This window comes from Lonchura striata, chromosome 4 (assembly GCF_046129695.1).
Source record: "Lonchura striata isolate bLonStr1 chromosome 4, bLonStr1.mat, whole genome shotgun sequence".
In the NCBI taxonomy this organism is placed as follows: Eukaryota; Metazoa; Chordata; class Aves; order Passeriformes; family Estrildidae; genus Lonchura; species Lonchura striata.
In genome coordinates this window covers 8,937,162-8,958,660 of record NC_134606.1, presented here as the reverse complement: position 1 = coordinate 8,958,660, position 21,499 = coordinate 8,937,162, and the positions used below count along the sequence as shown (strand labels likewise).

The 21,499-nt window shown below is 37.8% G+C and overlaps 1 protein-coding gene across 5 annotated transcripts in view; it reads left to right on the top strand.

Moving 5' to 3' along the window:
• Nucleotides 1-21,499, top strand: part of ZFYVE28 (zinc finger FYVE-type containing 28) — a 146,698-nt gene that overhangs the window by 48,344 nt on the left and 76,855 nt on the right. For all 5 annotated transcript variants that reach the window (XM_021550715.3, XM_021550713.2, XM_021550714.3 and 2 more), the window contains exon 2: nucleotides 18,723-18,863. In XM_021550715.3, the coding sequence (XP_021406390.1) occupies nucleotides 18,723-18,863 (141 nt within the window). The remainder of the gene's footprint in view (nucleotides 1-18,722; nucleotides 18,864-21,499) is intronic.

Here is a 21,499-nt window from a genome sequence, read left to right as displayed (position 1 = left end):
CAAAACACTTGCTATGATTGCTGCTAAACTGTGTGTTACTTGGCTCCAGGGGTGAAAAAACCAAGGTGTCAGGCTCAGAGTGGTGCTTTCTGCTGGTTCATGCAGGCTCTGCCTGGGTCTTTCTACGGGGTAGCAGTTCACCTCTGACCACTCTGAGGCTTCCAGGGATGTTGGGCTGAAAGGGCATCATTTCTCTGGGAAGTCATGGGTTAGACTTCTACCTGCTTAAACACAATTTGTGCCTTTGGTTTATCTCAGATTTGGTCTGCGATGGTCCTTTGAAAAAGAAAAGATTTAGTGGGTTCTTTACTTTGTCATTTCTTTTCATTTCTTTGTTTTTTTTATTCAATTTCTAGTCTGCAAATAAAAACCTGTCTTAAGTTTCAGTGTGTATTAAATTTTTTTTATTTACATTGCCTCTGATGTAAACAATATGCAGCAGCATCCTTTCAATATCCTTTTAGCAGAGGATGCCAATAAAGATTGGTTTACTAGAACAGACCCATAGTTTTGTTAATTTTCTTCATTTTTTGCTGGAGGGAACAGAGTGTTAAGCACAGAGGACTGGAGGTGCGGCCGCCCAGCCCGAGCAGAGCGGGACAATCCCCTCCCTTGCCGGGCTGGCCATGCTGGGCCTGCTGCCCCAGGACAGGGATGTCCCTCCTGGCTGCCGGGGCACTGCTGGCTCAGCTTCCACTTTCCACTGGCCAGGAGCCCCAGGTCCCTTTCCCTGGCACTGCCCTCCAGCCCCTCCTTCCCCAGTCTGTCCCTGCAGCCAGGGCTGCCCCATCCCAGGTGCAGAATCCAGCGCTTTCCCTGGCTGAACCTCACACGGTTGGTGCTTGCCCAGCCCTCGCACTTGCTGAGGTCTCTGCAGGACCTCTCTGCCCTGAAGGGAGTCAGCAGCTCCTCCCAGTGTTGTATCATATGTGAACTTGCTCAGGGTCCCTTCCGGTCCTACATCCAGGTCATTAATGAAAATGTCCATCACATGATGTTTTTACAGCTGTTTGTGGGACATTTTATCCTGAAGGATACTGGGAGACAACTCTGAAAGATTTATGTCACCTCACTTCCCCATATCAACTAGGTGGGCTGCCTTGTCAATGGGTAGCAATGCTTTATAAATTGGAAAAATGCTGTTTGCATTGTCTGATTAAAGAAAGTGGGGAGTAGCTTGAGTTGTCTTCCTGTGTTCTGTAAGTTGCTTATCGTGATTGAACCTATGAATCTCATACCAAGCATGTGCTAAATGCTACTGGAATACAATGTATTTTTTTGTTTGTTTGTTTCTTTTCTGGATAAGTTTGGGTAAAAGCAGAGATGACCACTCTAGGTTGTCTTTTCTGGCTTGTTCTTCTTCATTACTGAATATTCAAATAGTAACATGTCTGGAGTCACTTGACAGAGAAGTCAAATCTAAGTAACTGTTGCTCTGCAAGAAGTTGTTGTGAAGGCTGTACCTACAAGCAGATGGCAACTTCTGAAAGCAAAATGTCTTACTAGGTCTGATAATATATTCTTAGACTTCACATTTACATGTGATACAGGAAAAATGCACCACTGAGCACCTGAACAATAGACAAGGAATTCACCCAGTGTTGCAGAAGGGCAAGAGAGTAAGAGCAGTGTGGAGCTGGTGGCCTGTCTGCTGGGCAGTCTGATTCTTGCCTTCTCTTTGTTGGGGCTCTTCCTTCTGGCTTTTTCTTTAACACTTGCTGTGATGTTGAAGGCTTGAAGCTGGAGATGATTTCTCAGAATGATTTGGGGGCACTGAAGCATAGCCAGATCATGATGAAGCCTAGAGTAATATAAATATTATATTAAGGTTGGTTATTAAACTGTCAAAAAGGACACAGCAGCATTTTGAAAATTCTAATTACTTAGGTTATTGCCAAGCTGGAATGAAATTAGTAGTTTTGCCAATAGCCAAAAGATGGAAGATAAGAGTAATGAGCAGTGGCATAAAACCTGGGAATGCCCACTTTTTTTGGTATTAAGACTTCATTGTCATGTTCACCTGAAATGTGTTCAGAACTGTTTTTATATCTACTCTTTCAAGATGCCACTGAAAAAATAGATGTTGCAAAAAACCAGATTTGTGTATGTGAGATACATCGAATAAGCAAAGAGTTAAGAAGTTTTATTTCAGCATTGTAACAGGCATTCTGTTTTATTAGTTCATTATCAGAAATCATTTCAATCTGTCAGTTTGGTGCTTTATGTGAACTTTTCCAATGGCAACCAGAAAATTTTTTTCCCCTTGTATATAAATCAGAAAATCTGTCAAAGTCTGCCTTCAGCCTGGCTGTTCATCCATATGCTGCAGAATGCTGAAAGAACAGGAATGCAGCTATTTCTTAGATAGAACTATTTTACTGTGTTCTGCAATGCTGGATGTGGAAGCTAATTAGCATTTTTTTGAAATTTCTTTGTAGTTTGTTATTACTCTGTGCAAAATTTCACCTGGGTATATGCAAATGAGTTCATATTTATCTTGGTAGGGTGGTATGATGTCTGAATGGCAATGGCTTTACAATAAGAAACAGGATTCATTTTCTAGCATCTTGCAAAACAGTTTCTCTAAGCAATTTAACCTTTTCTGTGTGAAGCAGGCACTGGGGAACCTTATGTATAATGCTACATTATAATAGGCTCTTGCACATAAACCAGCTTTAAACATTTTTTCCTCAGTATGCTGCAGAGGTTCAGTAGTTTGTTTTTAAACTGAGCCAAAATAACCATAACAGCTTTTTGTGGGTTTAGAAAGCGGATGTCAAGATTCTCAGAAATATCTCTCTGCCCTAATGCTGTATTTGAATTTCTAATGGTACAGATGTGAACTGTGATGGGCTAGTGGGTCATCTGATTCTCTAAAATTATTTTGCAGCTATCATATCAGAAATTTATATAATAAAATAATTCAGCTTTTTATAGTGGTGTACATACTAATGAGAATCTACTAGAAGTTGATTTCAAGGAGAAAAATTTCAAACTACCACAAGAATAAATCTGAATATATGTAAAAACTTTTTCATCATAAAGAACTCACATTTCTCTTTTCTTTTCAGTCTTCCTTTGCTGCACTGTAAGTTTTGCCATCAAGTCCAGTAGACTCAGTGATTTCAAGGCATTAGGAGAAATAAATCCGCCAGTGTACACTCAAATGAATGCATCCTGCAATATGTTACTGCTAAAACTACTTACACTGAAAGCAAGTAATTAAATTCCACTGATGAAATTATTTTTTCTGCTCAGAATTGTACGTGTCCTTTTCACTTTTCTGTCTTTCTTATAATCAAAACAACATATGTTTTAATTGCTGGTTTCTTGATGAATTCACAGTAATAATCATGAACTGTTGGTTTTGGCTTGGTGCAAGAACATTGGTGTTGTCTTGAATGAGGTATTGCCAATATACAAGTAAGGATTAGGGTTTTTTGGAATGTGTTTAGTATATTCAGTGAAGCTGTATTAGAGGCAGAACATGGCTTTAATCCAAGGTTTTTCCATCAGTTATTGGGAAAAAAATTGACAGAAACTTTGCCCCAGTAGTAGATGTAGTTTTGAGGAGATTCTTTTCTCCATCTCTGCCATTTCTCTCTGTTTCACTGTCCCACCAGTGTTTTAATCTTGATTGGTTTGATCTCAGGTCATAGGCTTCTCTCTTAGTGCAAAGATTTCAGGGCAAGCTTATTGCAGTGGCCAGCTAAACCAGTACATCTTATCTCTCCTAGCACATGACTACTGTTTTTTCTTAAAATTAGCCTTGTTTCTGTACATTTTACCTGTTTTCCTGGGTAAGTTTGTTTGTTGTTTTGGGGCTTTTTTGTTTTGTTGTTTTTTGGGTTTTTTTTGTTGGTTGGTTTTGGGTTTTTTTGATTATTGTTTGCTTTCTTGTTTTTTGATAAGCCAAGGCTGCTAATCGATGTGTCATTTTGGAGCCATCAGGTATGATGTCATCTTTTCCCCTTCAGTCTGTTAATATTTTTCTGAGTAGAAATAACATGTTGGCAGAGGGCTGCTTCAGCAGCCTGATCCTAGAGGACAAATGGGAAAAGCAAGTAACAAGAGCTTCCATGGATGAACACATCTTGTACTTCAGAAGTATTTTGGCATAGCTGAGCCATCTGCTGCATAGAAATGAAAAGTTCTGAAGGCAGTGTCTGCAGAGTGTTGGTTCCAGGCTGTGCTTTGTCTTTGCAGGATTTGGTCTTTTTACTTTGCCTTCATGATCTCATGTGGGGCCTTTTTCCTGCACAGGGGTGGACTCATTAAAACTGGACCAGATTCTTAGTGCCCAGTTCTCAGGGAATGGGCTGTGATTTGACTCTACCAAACTTGGGTTTTCCTTTGGACTCCTTGGCATTATGCTTTTTTTCTTCTCTCTTTCTGGGGTGCTGTGGCTGCTTATGCCTAAGTGAAATTTTTCTTGGCACAAGCTCACAGACAAACCTGAGAAATAGTCTGAAAAACTGCTACTTTTGACTCTTTTCCCAGCTAGGAACTGTGCTGATTTTATGAATGGGGAAATGATCTTCAGAGCATGTTACTCCAGTCTAGATGGAGTTTCTGCTTAGGCTGGTTAAGGGTTTAGAAATCTCTGAAATGCCTCAGTAAGTCATGTGGGAATGTGAATCAATGAACTACTACCTTAGGAAACCTAGACATACTTAATTTGTCACTAAGAATGTATCTTCATACGTCTTCAAAATATATAAAAGAATATTAGTGATGGAGGTCCACCTGAAATGTGTTCAGAATTGTATTTATTGCCACACTTTCAATATGCCACTGAAAAATTAGATGTTGAAGAAAACCTGTTCTGTGTCAGATAAATAGAATAAGCAAAGAATTAAGAAATTTTATTTCAACTTTGTAATGTGCATTCTGGTTTATCAGTTATTGTCAGAAATCAGTTCCATTTGTCAGTTTGGTGCTTTATGTGAACTTTTCCAATGGCAGCCAGCAAAATTTTTTTCACTTTCTATATAAATCAGTGGATCTATCTTGTGGCAGCATGAAAGAGACTTTGGGATGCTGCAGAGAATAAGTGGAAAGCTTGTTTATGTAATTTCAAGTGGTTTGCTCTAGGTCCTGTTAAACAGTAAGTTTTTTGTGGTTTACAGTGGGTTTTTTGGAGATTAACATGATTGAGTTGGGTTAGTTATAAGGGCAGTGTCAGTTTGCAAATTGCAGTCTCCTGTACTGAGCAATGCTTGTAGTGAGGTGCTAAGGCAAGGCTTTATTGGAGTGTCATCCATTGCAAGTCAGAATAAATTCCTCAGCATGTAAAATGAAATGTATGAGAGTCATGTTGTCCTCTACAATTGATTGATGAAGTGTATAATACCGCTCTGCTGGGGAGTTTTCCCATCTGTTGCAGAGGATAATATGTGCAGAGGAATTCTGAATCAGTGCTGGCCTGAGCTGAATGAAGACAAAAGGAACTTTTCTCTTTGAATTCTAATTTTTGTGGCTTTTCAGTTTTTTCCTGCAGTATATCTTGCTCTAAGTGCTGTACATCTTTTCATGCAACTGTTTATTCAGAGAGAAATTAAGTGTGCAAGAGAAATTTCTCTCTTTTGTCCTCTTTTGGGAATCACAAGGCTCTGTTGGGCCACCTGGCATCCTGAGCTGAGTGCAGGTCCAGCTGGGCAGGAGCAGAGTCCCTCGTGTGCTGCCACAGAGGAACAAATGGCACCTGATAATGGTGGGCTGTGGCATGGCAGCCTCACTAAGCTCCTTTGCAGAGATTTGGGGTGTTTGAGAAGTTCTCTATGTCTGTGCTTCACTAGTGCAATCAACTCTGTGGTAAGAAATACTATATATAATCATTAGCAAGTCTAGCAGTCTCCTGGCTTTTCATATTTTGCATAATGAAATTATTTCATGGGAAATAAAGATGTTTGTAATAGCTCTTCTGGTAATTTAGCAAGTCTCACTTCACAGGTAATTTAGTTTTTCCTTTATGGAATAAAATAACAAGCGTAGTTTTCTTGAAGTTTTCCTTTACTAATACAATTTTATATATACAAGGGCTATTAATGTAATTTTCATAATTCAAATGATTTCATTTTAAGAATCACAGAATAGTTTAGGGTTGGAAGGGATCTCTGGAGATTATCCAGTCCAACATCCTTGCCAAGGCAGGGGCACCTAGAGAAGGTTACATAGGATGTGTTCAGGTGGGTTTTTAGTATCTCAAGAGGGGAAAAACTGCATGACCTCCCTGGGCAGCCTGGTCCAGTGCCCTGCCACCCTCAATGTAAAGTTCTAACTCAGGTTGAAGTGAAACTTGTTGTGTTTTATTTTATGACTATTACTGCTTGTGCTGTCCCTGGGCACCACTGACAAGATCTGGAACTCTCTAGGATTTGTCTTGCCAGGAGCCCTGCATTCATCAGCTTGAGAATTTAGCTTTGGGTTTTGATGCTCAGAAGTTACTAATGAGAAGGTCTGAGTTTACTATGGAACTTCAAGATGCTTTTCAAAGAGGAAAGTTTGTGTTGGGTTTATAGATCCATCTTTTCAGTTGATATCTTTGTTTCCTATATTTGCTCTGTTCTCAACATTAGTACTGAGTTTGGCTTTGTCTTAGTGCTTTTGGTTGTTCTTTTTTTGTATCTTGTACCTCAGATTTTTGTTGCCTTCCTCATTGCAGCACTTCCAGCATACAGTGACCACTGTATTTCACATGTGGGTTTTGTGTAATTTAAATATGGAGCTGCCTGTCTCAAGCTGGTCTTTCTGAAACGATCTACATTGATACACCTGGGAATTTTTGCCATAAAATTTTGACAGATTATTTTGCTGAATGTAAAATTAATACATAAATACATGTCCCCATAATGAGTCATGGTGTTGTAATCAGTTAGTATTTTTACCATCTTACTGTAATTAGACCCACCCACCCCCCTGTAGGTAATGCCCATTTTTGTCTCAGGTTGTATTGGGTCCTCAGTAGTCCTTAGGCTGGTGTAGGTAGTAACACAAACAACCAAGCAGTAGCTGCTTGGAGAACAGAAATACACTGCTGACTTGATTTACATTTCTATTTTCAGTCCATTTCAAAATCATAATTATGTTTTGCTGAATATAAATAATCTTCGATGGCCCTTGAAAATACATGCATATCCCCAGACTTTATGAGTTCCAAGTTATATTCTTTTGCCTGTCATTTCCAGTTGATAAATTCTGGACTTCCTTTTATATCTCAAATAAGTAAACAAAAAAGCAAATGAATAAAATTTCTCCCAACACATATTTTGATTATGGATATTAGTCATGGTTTTGAGTGGTGTTTGTGTTCACAGCACAATTTTGGGATCATCTCTGAAGTTAATGTATCTTTCTGAACAGAACCTTTAATTGAATGTGTTCTCTTTTATCCTGTCTTGTAATAATTTTCTATGTAAATCATTAATAATTACAAATAATGTAAAAATACATCAAGGAAAATAAATAGCAATAAAATCTGAGTTATGGTATACTGGTATGAATATATGCAGTTTTAAAAAAACGCCCTCTCAGTCTTCACTCCATTTTCTTTGAAAAGAAATGCTGTGTTTCATTTAAACTTGATAAGGAAAAGCAATATAGCATTAGAAATCGTAAAATATTCAGTACATGAGGAAACTGTTGCCTGACTAGATGAGGTAACTGCTTGGAGGAATAACCAAAAACGTTTTACTGTAAGACTTTACAATTAATTGCTTTGACTGTGTTTGCAGGATGCAGCAAAAGTGTAAAATACAGGTCTCCTTTAAGTATTTTTCCACAGTTTCTTAGGTCATGTGTATTAAAAGCAGGAGGTTTGTGTTTAATAATGCATTGAGATTTTTTTAGATCATCGTTCGTAGTCCCTGAAGCTGTGCAGACATTCTCAGTCTGCAGGCCTGCCTGTGTCATACACACTGGATTTTGGAAATTAAAGCAGAGCTGTGGCTCAGGTGTGGTGTAACCAATGCTGGAGGGAGCAAAACAGAAAAAGCTGGAGCTAAATTCAGATGCAAGGCAGTTTGTCTCTAAGGTAGCGAGAAAGGGCAAAAAAGAGATTTTTATTTCAGTAAGTTTTAGCTGGTGTCTCTTGCTTTCAGAAGGAAATTGAACCATTATGCTCCTGGCAGATCTAGAGGGATCTGGAGGTCTCATCTTTGAACCTTGGAATGGAACACCAAAATACTGATTGGGCTGGAGAGATTTGTGTCTGGCGTAGGCAAGACCACTGTGGGAAAGTACTTCCAGGCTCTGCCCTTCACTTTGCATTTGTCACACAAAACAGAAAGGCTAGAGCATGGAAAAAATGAGGAATAGGAGAATGCCTGTGGTTGTTCTTGCCTCTTCTAGAGCAAGTTGACATGGTTTAGGTAAGTAATTGTGTGACTCTAGGGTAGAAAGCTGTGGAAGTCCGGCTGGATAAAACTGTTACTGGCTGTTTTCAGAGCAGTCTCGAAATTAATGGCAATAATTAAGAACTTGGATTTCAGAACTCTCAGGAAACCTTTGGCACTTGGATTTTATGTTGCTTAGGGAAAAATATTCACTGTTTTTCAGCAGAAAAGAAATTAATAGCTTTGATCCAAGACTGCACTTATGCTAAGCTTTGTGTCAAATGCAGTATTCACAGTGAAACCAATGGAACAGTTCAACCTGTTATGTGATTGAAATAAAAGCTAAAGCTACTCCAGCAGGTGTCCTTCCTTAAGGCTTTGGAAGCAGTGGAATTCTTTGCCCCATTACATGTGAGGTGTGTTGAGTCTTTGTGTGATTTTGGTCTGATCCCTAGTTAGTGTTCATTTCTGGAGCCTGACTGGGGTGTAGAGCCTGTATAGTGCAGGGATGGTGGAGAAGATATTCAGCTGTGCTGGAAAAAGGTTTTTACTGTCTGCTGATAAAGGTCTGCAGTAGGTGTTTATATTGAAATATACATGAATTTTTACTTAGGAGCTAGTATTACTTAAGCTAGCTTTGTTTTTCAGACATCATATTTCTCCTTTTTGTGGTGTCTTCAATGTAATGTTGTTTTTCAATACTATTATCAAATAGAGTAAAGGAAAACTAGTTAGAATCATATTCTTTCCAAGGCATTGTAAATATTGCAGTAAGCATTACTGGTAATGAATTTCCTTTTAACATCAGTTCTGCAATTAATGCCTTTGTCTCTTTTGTCATATAGCATTCTATAGGAATACCTGGCAACCAAAAGTTTGCAGAATGCATTTGGGGACAACCAGCATTTATGTGAAAGTGATAGTGCTGGTCAATAAAGGGTAGTAATAGGCAATAGAGTGCATGTGCATTAGCTTCTCTGAAAGCTGGTGTTGAGAATGTGGGAAAAGTATCCATTCATTAAATAGGTAGTGGCATAATTATGTTGCCTTTTTATAAGTACCTGAATAGGCAGCAGCCAGGTCAGAGCTTGATCTTTCCAGAAGAAACGATACGTGATTTTTAAATCCTTGTATGAATCACTTATACATGTTGACTAGAGGTTTTGGGGTTTTTGTGATTTGTTTGGATTTTTTGTTTTATTGTTCCTCTCAATAAATGGATATAGAACTGTTCATATTAAGAGAAAATAAGCCTGAAAAGCATTCATGGTTGCATTTAAGTTCTGCTTACTTTTTTGTGCATTCTGTGTCTTGATTTAAAAGGAGCAGTTTGGGGTGGAGAATAGCTGAAGACTGATGGAACTTATCCAACATGCATGCTGATGAGGAGAAGTGGTCAAACTCAAACTGTGTGCTGAGCTAGCACAGAAAACAGCAATAGCTGTACAAACCCATTTGTCTCCCAGGAGAGATTTTCTGCGTGACCAGGAGACCAAGGACAGACCTTGAGGGTATTGTCTAAAAAGACCTGTGAATGCCTAATTGAGCAAAAAAAAAAAAAAAAAAAAAAAAAAAAAAAAAAATATATATATATATATATATATATATATTCAATTCAGCAGGGAGTGGGAGCAGGGATGCATGGGAGCCTTCTACCATGCACTATCAGCCAGTCAGTTTCCTGTCCTTAGCAAATATATGCTTTTTGTACACTTGAATATATTTTGTTGTTGTTGAACTGCTGCAGAAGTTTTAAACATGGTTTAAAGTCTTGCTGTTGGTCTGTCTGTCTGGTGCCTTTCCTCTCCCTTTCTTTTTGCTCATGTTCTGTTAATTTTCAAAGCCACTATTCATGCTCAAGTGTGCTTGGAAAAAGGATGCTAATCACAGTATCAAGTTGTTAAAAGCAATGAAATTCCCAAAAGTTCCTTGAAACTTCAGGTAAGCTCTGCCTACAAGGAAGTGGGGACTTTCTGCATAGAGAGATGGTGTTAAATCCTTGGGATTCAGGACAGTTTCTGGAGTGTTTTCCTGGTTAGACATGAGTGAATCTCCACAGATGGCTGCTGTGCTAAACATGGGACAACCTGTGAAGCTTGCTGTTACCTGGAAACCTGAGTAGGAAACAGTGTGACTGATGATGGCACTTGGAAAGCTACTTGCTTATGTGATCTAGCTGAAATAGTGGAAATAAGATCAAAAGATTTACTTATGCAAACATTCATTTGAAGTTATTGTCAGAAGGCAGAAGCTGGGAAAAGTTTCTGTGCTGAGGGCTGTACGAGCAGTTTCTTTCATCACCAGGTTTGAACAGATGCACTTGGAAACAAAGTTTTGATGAAATCTTTTTGTTGCAATGATTGATAGTGTTACTGATATGATGCCAAGGTAGTTAAATCCCAAACATCTGTCAAGGTGTTCAGCTTCAGTTTATTGAAAGTCTCCTACAAGGCAAATGAGATTATGTATGAGAAGCTCTACATAGATGATGGTGCTTTTATTAAAATATGATATGGAACATCTCAGACTTATCCCAAGTTTGCTGAGCCAAAGAAAAATAAAGATGTGCTTTGAACATGAAAAAACTAAGGCATGTGCTATGCCTGTTAATACCTGAGAAGGACCGTGGAGCAACTCTTTTACAGTCAGCAGGCTTCAACTGCCTGGGTCAGTTTTCCCTCTTGTTGGAGCTTTGTCTATGCCCTGATTAAGATATTCTTTTTATCATCTAGAAGTAAAAAACAGTATATGGCATATTGTTCAAAAGGAGTTTTGAACAGCAAAGCAAAATTCAAATTTTATCAGCTCTGCTAAGCATGACCAAATACTGGAACTATAGACCTGAGACGGAAAAATAATTTGGGATTGTGTGTGCTAAAAGTTGACAGCCAAAAAGAGTCTTCAAAACAGTCCTTTAACTGCATGAAGTGGTTGCTTGAGGTTGTTGAGTTTTTTTTCATTCATTTGGTTTATTTGGGTTTTTTAGAATGGAAGTCTGGTTCTGAAAGGAAAAAGAGGTTGTAACATAGTAACTCGAGAGAAATTAACATGTTAGGCATGTCTAAGAAGAGGTCATTGTCCAAATATTTAGGAATTGTTATAAATATTTAGACACATCCATTAGAGACATGGTATAACATAACTAGAGTTGGGTTGAAAGTCCTCTAATGCGGGAAGTTGTGAAGACTTAGTGTGGCAGCATGGTTTGCATTGCTGCAGGACAAATTGCTGGGTGCCACTTCCAAATGCCACACCATTCCTCTGTGCAAGGTGGGGACTGTATATCTGGAATTGAATGTAATCAATCAACAAGCCCAGGGAGCTAAATTGGCTATTTTCCTCTTGATAGGTAAGAAATCACTAAAAGCACTGCAGGATCAATTTTGTTTGAAGAGATGCTTAGTGTAATGTTTAAATACAAAAATCTGGACAAATCTGAAGCAAACTGCATAAAAGCATTTAGGAAAAGAAAATTTAAGAGTGATTTGTGTATTTCAATATGTATCCTGACAAGCTGAATTTGTTTCTAAGTAAATATTTGTTCTTTAAACCTGATTGTTCTTGCAGCAGCTGAGAATGAAATCTGATTAGCTTAAAGTCAGACTCTGAGACATTAGCTGCTGGCTTTAGGTAAGTGTTTTACAAATTCAGAGGAGTGGGTTGACCTTGTCTGGCTGCTGGGTGCCCACCCAGCCATTCTCTCACTCCTGTGCACAACAGGCCAGGGGAAGAAAAGAGGATGAAAAAGCTGGTGGGTCAGGATAAAGACGGGGAAATCACTCACCAGTTACCATCATGAACAGAACAGATGCAACAAGGGTAAGGCAACTTTGAAGGGTACCCACTGTTCACTTGGTAGAGGTGTCTGCTCCATCACTTCTCTGCAGCAAAACCCCATTCTCTTCTGGGGTCCATGTTGTTTCCTAGAAATCGAGGCTGTGGCTCAGCTGCAGAGCACTTCTGTTCTGCAGAATAGATGTCCGAAAGGTTCAGTAATTTGTATTCAGCATATGCTATGTGCTTCCCCCAGAAAATATGGATTTGAGCACATGCTTTTCCAGATTAGTACGATGAACACTCCAAAATAGAAACTACGTACACTGACTTAATAATCTATCATGAGTGAAAACCTACAGCATGGCAGTCTCAGATGTTTGGTACTCTAGTTAAGCATAACCATTATAAGATTTTCCTTTTTGGGTGGTTGGAATTGCACCCAATATGGAGAACATTGAAAAAAATTATCCACGTGATTTTTGTTGTCCTATGAATCATTATCTCACTGGGGTTGTATGTTTTGTTTGTCTTTTTGTTTAAGGTGCTGCTAGCATTTTATTGTGTTAACAAGCTGTTCACCTGTCTTTCTTGCTTGTGTAATGATATTCTATAGATAAACACAGAGCAGCTGGCAGAGCTTTAGCTGGGCTGTAGCTTTTTCACACTGCTTTTTTTTACATATCCTCGTGACCAATTACCAATTGTCTTCATCTCTGAATACTTTTTCTTTTTATGCATGTGCAACACTAACGTAAGACTTAACGTAAGACTTCATGACATTATACGAAATATGACTGTTGAGGGAATTTTTTCTGTTTTTTCTTTAACAAATATCACTTCAAATAGTAGATTAAAAGGAAAATACCACAAAGTAAAAGCCCAGAACCAAACAACCCCCCTCTGTGTACTACTATATACTTGCAACAACAGTTCCTTTTTCATTTAGTATGAAGAAAAATTTTTGCTGCTAAACCCTCTGACAGTTAAATGCCAGAATTTTTGACTCACCTGCTTGTTAGAGAATTATTGGTTCTTCTTGCTGTTTATCAGCATTTGGAAATTAATGATAAATTCGAAGTGCCTGTCCAAAAGAAGGATGTGAATACACTTGCTTATGTGTGAGGTGAAAAACAAGCAGATGTAACAACTTGCTGATATCTCTTTTTGAAGAAGTACCTTCAGTCATGGGAATTTGTCGTCCGCCAGTTAAATGCAACTGTGACTGGTGTAAAAAGTTGTCAATTGACTAAGTTTCTGTTGCTCTAAGTACATTACATTTTCATAATGGGAATAAGTACACTTTGGACTTTGTGCCTAATTCCTGTCACTTTTGAACAAAAATTTTTTTCCTTATAATATTACGTAAGTCTTAGTTAAATTTAAATAGCTTAAAACTGGTTATATGCAACATCATTTTTAAGTTTTGAAAATACTGAATTGGCTCATCAATGCATTTATTTGACTTATTAGGGCCTAATTCTGCATTTTGCACAGATCACATTTCCAACTGGTACATGGAGTTGTTTTCCAATACAGAGGCATTATTTTCTGTATGATGCAGGTAGAAGCAGTTTCTAACCTATCGCTTTCATGAATTCTCATCCTAAAGGGAATGTGTTTCACTTGGGAAGTCCCTTTTTAAAAATTTCTGTGCTATGTGGTAATTGTTCATATTTGGGACTGTCTGATAATGACAGTATTTATTCTGGGGATTGGAAAGTTTGAGGTTGATCCTGTGCCTCTTTCCTTTCCCTAAAAATATAGTAGGCAACAGATTTAGACTGAGACCAACTGGATCCTTGTTATTAAGAGACCATTACTATTATGACCTGCCTCTGAGGCAGGCTGACTGAGATTCCTGTTAATAAAATCCTTGGGCTGAGTTACAGTGAAAACATTGAGTGACGAGTGCATTTATGAGATTTATTTTAAAACAATCCAATTGCAGTGGAAAATATGCGGGCATTTTGTTTCTCTTCTATAAAAGTATAAAAATACCACAGAATACATAAGGAAAATAAAGAGAAAGGATAAGAGTAGATAGTTGAGAGGAAAGGTGTCACCACCTGTGGATCCAATGATGAGGCTTAATCATCCTTTTGCTGTCACAGATGTGATTCTGAGATGAGAATAGCATCTTATCCTTTGATAACATGCAATAAATAATTCTACAGACCTGTTATTAATCTAATAACCTGTAACTAGCTTACAGGTCTCTTAATTAATGATTCTTTGGGAGTGGGGCCCATGAAGCAAAAAGTTTGTCCGGTTACGTACATTCAAGCTGGCATGGAAATGCCTGGATCCCTTCCTGGGTGGGGATTCTCCAAGTCTCATACAACACTATGGGCTATGTGTGGCGTTCTGATCAATTCCCAAAGAGGCTGAGGGGGATACTTTTGGGTCCTGGGTAGTCTTGAGCCCTCTCTCTTGGTCCTGTCCACTCCTTGACCCCACTTCAGTGCTTCTCCACTTTGTTTTGTGTGCTCACCATGAACCTGAATGGGAAAATGAGCTCCAGAAAGGTGATGTCCCTAAGTTTGTACAGCCCCATTTCCAGGCACATCCTGTTCTTTGTCTCTTGAGTGCGAAATTGAGGCATAGCAATGCATTAACTCCTTCCTGTCCAGGCGTGTAAAACAACCTTTTCCCTTACCACAGGGGAACTAAAGGAAGCTGCCAAGATGCAAAACAGCTCTGCTGGTATGAATGTGATGGCCTCTCTCTAAAATTTCTCACTTCAGCTGTTAGAACTGTAGCAGAATTGGAATAGTTGAGCAGGCAGTTTATGTTTAACCTTCCTGGTTAAGGAAGGGTTGTGTCATTCGGACCCTGCAGCAGGTTAAAGTATTGTGCATGGTCTGTCACCAAATATTGTCCCATGATTGTGAAGGTGTTTTATACAATGTGTAATAAAATACATGTATTTGTATAAAATGTACCTTTTACCAAGTGCTCTTTGAAAAGTTACCCCAATGGATGTAGGTTTACTTTGTTCCCATGTCAAAAGGCAATCTGGATCTATCATTGGCAAAGGCATATAATTATTGCTTTTCTATATAGTTTTGTTCCATAGGGATCAAGTCAGGGTTCCTGAGTGTGTGGCATAAAAACAAATGCTTAGTGCTGGGAGAATGCCAGTGAACAATGGGAGATCTGGAGCTTTTCAAGTCCATGGAATTTATTTTAAGCGGAGTTGGGTTTTAGCTGTTGTTCTGAAGACTTTAGAACAGCAATTCAAAAACTATGGGTATTATTTTCCAAAGGACAGCTGGCAGGCTTCAGAAGACAGTGCTATCACTAGCTGGGATCTTGCTCATTTGCATGATTCCTTTCTTCTGTCTGTCCTTTGGCTTATTTGGGATCTTCATGTCTTCTTGTGGTGGTGGTTGTGGTGGCGGCTGCATTCCTGTTGCAATCTCAGTAGAAGAAAAAGCCTGAACAAAATCTGTACTTCTCTACAAAGGATCGTGGAAACGTGGGGGAAAACATTCCCTTTAATGTTCAAATTATGGGCTGCTGTCAGGTCTAAGATGACACATGTTTTATGTTGCTCAAGAAGAGGTGGTATTGGCACTTGAAAGCTGCTGTTAAAAATAATGCAGAAAGTGCTTGCAATTTTCTTTCAAAAAGGGGATATGTCCCTAAGAACCACCCTTGTGTCTGTAAATGTGATTTTCAAAGTGATTCTTAGATTCAAGAGTTACTGTGTGGTTTGAGATTGGTCTGTTGGCACCCTGGCTTCTTGTTGGTAGTTTATTTTTTGGTCTCTGTCCCATGTTAGGAAGTCTGTGCTAGAATTTTTCTTCTCTGTTAGTTGTCACTATTTTTTAGGGACAGTTTCTGGTTTTGGTCTACCAGCTTGTTTACAAGAGATGAGAATAGCATATTTTCCTTTGATGACATGCAATAAATAATTCTACAGACCTGTTATTAATCTAATAACCTGTAACTAGCTTACAGGTCTCTTAAATTAGGATGTTTTTAACATTCCCTTATAGTCGATTTAAATCCTGTTTTAAAACTTAGATCAGTATGAATTAAGCAATAAACAGAACTAATCTAATCCTGGTGACTGTTCCTTGGTTGGACTTGATGGGTAAAGCCAGAATGCAACCAGTTCAATAGTTAATACAGCTTTTTCATATGGACAGTTTTATTCTGACTTGTGGATGACAGGCAGGCATCTTCTGATTTTGGTATCTGTCCTGTTGAGTGGAATTTATTAAAAAGTAAGAATCATTAAAATAAATTTTCAGTGAGTGATCTTTCATAAAAGAATGGTGTATTATTGTATAACATGGCTAAATGTGTGTTATTTTGTTTGGTAGGAGGTTTTATTTGTTTAATTTATGGTGTGGTGATTCCTATCTTGGTACTGGCTGGAATGATAGTTCATGCATAGCATATAAATGGGGATAGCAAGTTTTGATCCATATAGTGATGGTTTCAAATCTGTGGACAAAGTTCTCTGGTGGTGTGGTACATTGTGCTGCCCGTAAAGATACGTGGGGTAACCTGGGCCATTTGTTGGGCTGAATATGTGGAATATAACCCTAAATTAGGCAGAAGGAATGCAAGGTGTACTTGCAGAATGAGATTCCTGCCCAGAGAGCTCATACTGAAGAGGGTGTTGGAAGGACAACAGCAGTATCACCACATACAAAAAAACTTCCTGTCCAACCAAACAAAAATTCTCCCCAGAAATCCCAACCCCATGAGTGCATCCCACAGTGGTGATATGGTTAAAGGGGTTACTGCAGTCAGTGAAGACAGAAATAGGCAAATAGAACTAATGCTGAATAAGGCAAAACGAGCAGTTGGTCAAGTCCAGCAAATCAAAAGAGCTTGGATGCATTAATTTGTTGTTAAATGGGATAATTTCCTGAAAGAAACTACCAAGGTAAGTGGTAGGTTCTCCATGAGATGTTTTCAAATTAAGTATTTCTATTAATTTGAGTACCTAAGGACAAGAATTGCTAATTCTTATTCTGCCAAAGAATAGCAAGAAATTTGCTTTAAATTATTTAAACCATATTTTGCATAAACTGAAAATAAAAATTGGCATTGAACACGACACTGTCCCTAATTTTCTGTTACCTAGTGCAGCAAATTGAATTGGGAAACTTTTGTTTTATTTGCTTTAAGTGGCCCCCTGTAAAGAGATTTAGAGTTTCATGCAGTTTCATCTTGCCAGGGACCACATATGATTGGCACAATTAATCAAAGATCACACTACTAATCCACACCAAACATAACACAGTTGGGAGAACTCAATTAAAACTTTTGTTCCTCCAGTTGAAAAAATCAGCCACTTGGGAACTGTCTCAGGCATACTTGTTTTGCTTGAGACCAGTCTTAATAAATTGCCTTATTTTGCTTCTGCAGTGCAATTTGGATGCTTAAAAATCAGCAGTCATGCTTTGTCACAATTCCATACACAGACTCCTGAATCTTTGTTTATTAACTTTGTCTAGAGGGTTTTAATGGTTGTGGATAAATGCTGAAAGAAAACATAAAAATCAGAAAAAATAAAATCATCAGGTAGAGAATGCTTAAAGAAATGTTTTTCTAAGCTTGACTATAAATACAGAAATTTAGACATAAACAACATAAAATTTAGTAGTAATTACATGCTCTCCCTCTTATTACCATTTGTTTTGAATTTTGTTTGTTTCCCTGACCATATATCACAAGCTTTATTCTTCTCTCTGGGCACCTTTATATCAGGGCTATAGTGAAGACATTATTCATGAGTGTAGATTTTTGACAGCTTACAATTAAGATGTTGGAACCAGAACTCCTAGTTGTTAATGTTTAAAAAAAAAATCCTTTTATGGTGTAAACCTTTACTATTGATATTTCTCAGTGTTTTTGAGGAGGCATACCTTTGTTTGGTCTTTTTATTATAGGTGCTGCTTTGTTTTAATGTGGCCAAAAATCAGTTGTAATAATTCTATTCTTTGCCACATGAAAGACTTGTGACATAATTTTTTCTCTGCAATGCCTTGTTTAGTGATATTATTATTAGTGTTGTGAAGTTTTTGCATTTGTTTGGCCCTGGCAGATTCAGTACCTTTCTCTTCTGTGGCTTCATTCTTGTGATGCTCAAAGGGAGGATTCTGACCAGACCATGCTGCAGAGGTTACCATGGTGCTTGATAGATTATTCCATTGCTTGATAGGTTCGGGGGGGGGGATATGGTTTGTTTGTTTTAAGTTGGAATGCAACTTTGTCTTGTTCTGCCTAGAGCTGAAGTCTGCTTCTGTTTAATAAACAAACCTTCTGATTCAGTTGTTGTCTCCTCCAGATGATAATGTCACAAGAAGTGAGAATGCCAGGGTGGTTTTGGAGATAATGATAGCTGAGTAATGTCTCAGATTTATTATGTGAGATGTTTTTTGAGAGGTTTTTTTTTTTTCTTCAAAGTAGAAAAAAATTTTAAGTGTGTGTAAATAATCCCAATATCATTGTTTTCCATGCTGCCATACTGCTTATCTGGCTTATATTGTAAATACAATAAATACAACTAGCTGAAGTTGTTTTAGTTTTTGGAATTAATTTGGGTTTTTTTGCAATAGTAATGTCATATTGTCCATGTCTCCAATACAGAGAACAGACCCACAGCTCCTTGCTCAGTTCTACTATGCTGATGAGGAACTAAATCAAGTAGCAGCTGAACTGGACAGTTTGGATGGGAGAAAAGACCCACAGAGATGTACACTGCTGGTCAACCAGTTTCGCTCCTGTCAGGTAATCAAAGTGGCAACTTCCTGATTTCACAGGGATTTTTATGTACATTTAATGTAGTCCATTAATTTTTTTTTTATTAGTTAGCTTTTATCATCAGAGCTTTTAAAAATGAACCTTTGTTAGATACATGCCTGTCATTACTTTAAAGGTTATAGTCTTGAAAATACTGTCCATAAATTAATTTTCCTACAGCTCATTTAAGAGTGTTGATGCTTTCCCTGAATAAGAATGCACATTATAAACTTTGTTTCCTTTATATAAAATAAGTATACAGAGCTTACAGGACATGAGAAATGTTTCAAAATTTCAAGCAGCAAAAAATAGCCATGTCAATTTGTAGCTGCTCACTTTCATGCCTCATGACTCTGAGTTTTTCATTAGTAAATTAACTACATTCAGAGGGTTATGTGGTGTTTATTTTAGAGGTAGAAAGAATCTACAGTTTTGTACCCTTCATATTTACATGAATTCTTTGATATTTCCTCTCCCAGTCGCACCTAAGAAATACAGTTTAAACTGAAGTAGGTTCAGGTCTGAAATACGTGATGCTCAGGTGGTATGAGGATTTCTGTATGAAAAATAAATGTTTGCTGTCACCTCAGGACAATTTTAAGTGGAATGACCATAGTAATAAATACACATTTACATCTCCACCAAGTAAAATATGATGCAGTTAGGTGTAAAGAATGTATTTTGATTCACCCTTGCTAAAATTTCTTCCTGTTACTCCTAATAAAATGTACTAAATTTCATTATGTGGAAAAATTTCATCGCTAATCATGTTACAATGAGTTTCAAGAAAAGTGCCCTGATCATTGTAGAAAGTGTTCACATCAGGTTAGCTGAGTCTGTTGAAAAGAAAAACAGTCATGTGTTCTGTGTCTTCTTGCAAGAAAACGAAATTTTAGAAGTGCAGCTTTTTGAGGAGTGCTTACAGAGTAAGAGTAGACAATGGATGTGTTGTTCTGTCAGAAACAATTTTAATACTTCTGTCGACTTTGAATCTTCAAAATTTCCTACTGTATTGTTCCTACAGAAAAATGTGAGTTTAAGGAATTACCAAACTGGAGGCTGTAAGTTTATTAACAATTAAAAATGCTGTGACTTGGAGTGAAAAAAAATAGATGTGAAAGTTACCTTCAGAGGAAGACTTCAGTCTTCTGTGTGACAGATCAGCTGTACCTAAACCACACTTCACAAATATTTATCTGGCTTCTACAAAACCTCCAGTAGTGGATGTTCCACAGACTTTCTAGTCTAATTCTTTCCAGACTGCCAGGAAAGGTTTTCTGGTATTAAGGGTGGGTTAACAGTATCATTGTGCAAGACAAATCTCCTTGGTTGTTTTATGCCTGGCAATGACAATTCATTCCCTGTTTCCCTGCAGGCACACAGGCTTTCTCATGTGTTTCATGTAGTACAGGCAGACCTGAAGAGCTGTTCTATTAAAAAAAACAGCTTCTCTGAATATTTCACCTGTAGGAGTGCAGGAAATGCAGACACTGACTGGTCAGTTTGCTTGGTTTGTTCTGCAGTGATTCACTACCTTGTGACTCTTAATATCTTCTGATGTCTGGTAATTTCATTTGTCAGACAGATTGTTTTAGTAGCAGCAATCTGTTGCTAGAACCAAAAGAAAAGATGGAGGGTTTTTTTATGTAGCTATTTTTTGTAATTTGTAGTTTTGAAAGTTCTGTTAGAATAGATCAGATCATTGTCAAATGTCATGTCAAAAACAGCATTGCTTAATTAGAGCTTACATTATTTTGTCATGCTTTGTGTAAATGCAGTGTGTTTTTTGGTTCTTTTAAGAATTTGTCCTGTAATTTTGAAACAAGAGAAGGAACAGTGTTTTAGTAAGGACTTGAAATGTAGATATTTGCTGACCAAATATCACATAGTAAGAGGAAAAAGTGGGTTTAGCCTAAGGTGTGGTGGGGTTTGAGAATGATGGAGAACCAACAGCCAGCCCTGGGCTCAGAGCATTGTGCTGGAAGGTTGTCCATGTAAAAGGAGGGTAACAGCAGCATTGTGCAATACCTCTGGTATCTGCAAAAACAGTCATGCAATTCTGAGACCTTTTCTTTAGAAATGTGCACTGACTCTCCAAGCAATGCTTTTGAAAAGTATTTTGTGACCACAGAGCATAGTTTACCACACTCCCAGTCTTTGCGTGATTTTTTTTTTTCCTATTTTTGTTAGTTTTTCCATGGAAACCTTAGTTTTAAGATTTCCAGATTATTCCCAATTTTTATCTCCATGAAATTTAGAGGCATAGCATTTCTATCAGATTTTAGTGTTTTTCAGGGATCAAGATTTCTAAAATTCTATGTCCCTCTCTCTTGGCATCTGTTTTGTAAATTAATTCATTGTTCCTGGGTTGCTTATTTTCATGTCACTCACTGATAGTGTCTGCCTTATTAACAGATTATATTTTTGAGTTTTATTTTTATCAATTAGAGAGAGGAAATGCCTTTAAATTATTGGGATTTTTTTTTAAATGCTAACAAGTCTTACAAACTGTAATTCTTCTTGGAGAGAGGTTGGGTGTTATTGTTGGATCTTAACCATATCTGAAGAGCCAAGCTTTAAATCTTTGTGTCTGCTTTGAACTTCTGATAGTTTTGTTAAAGATC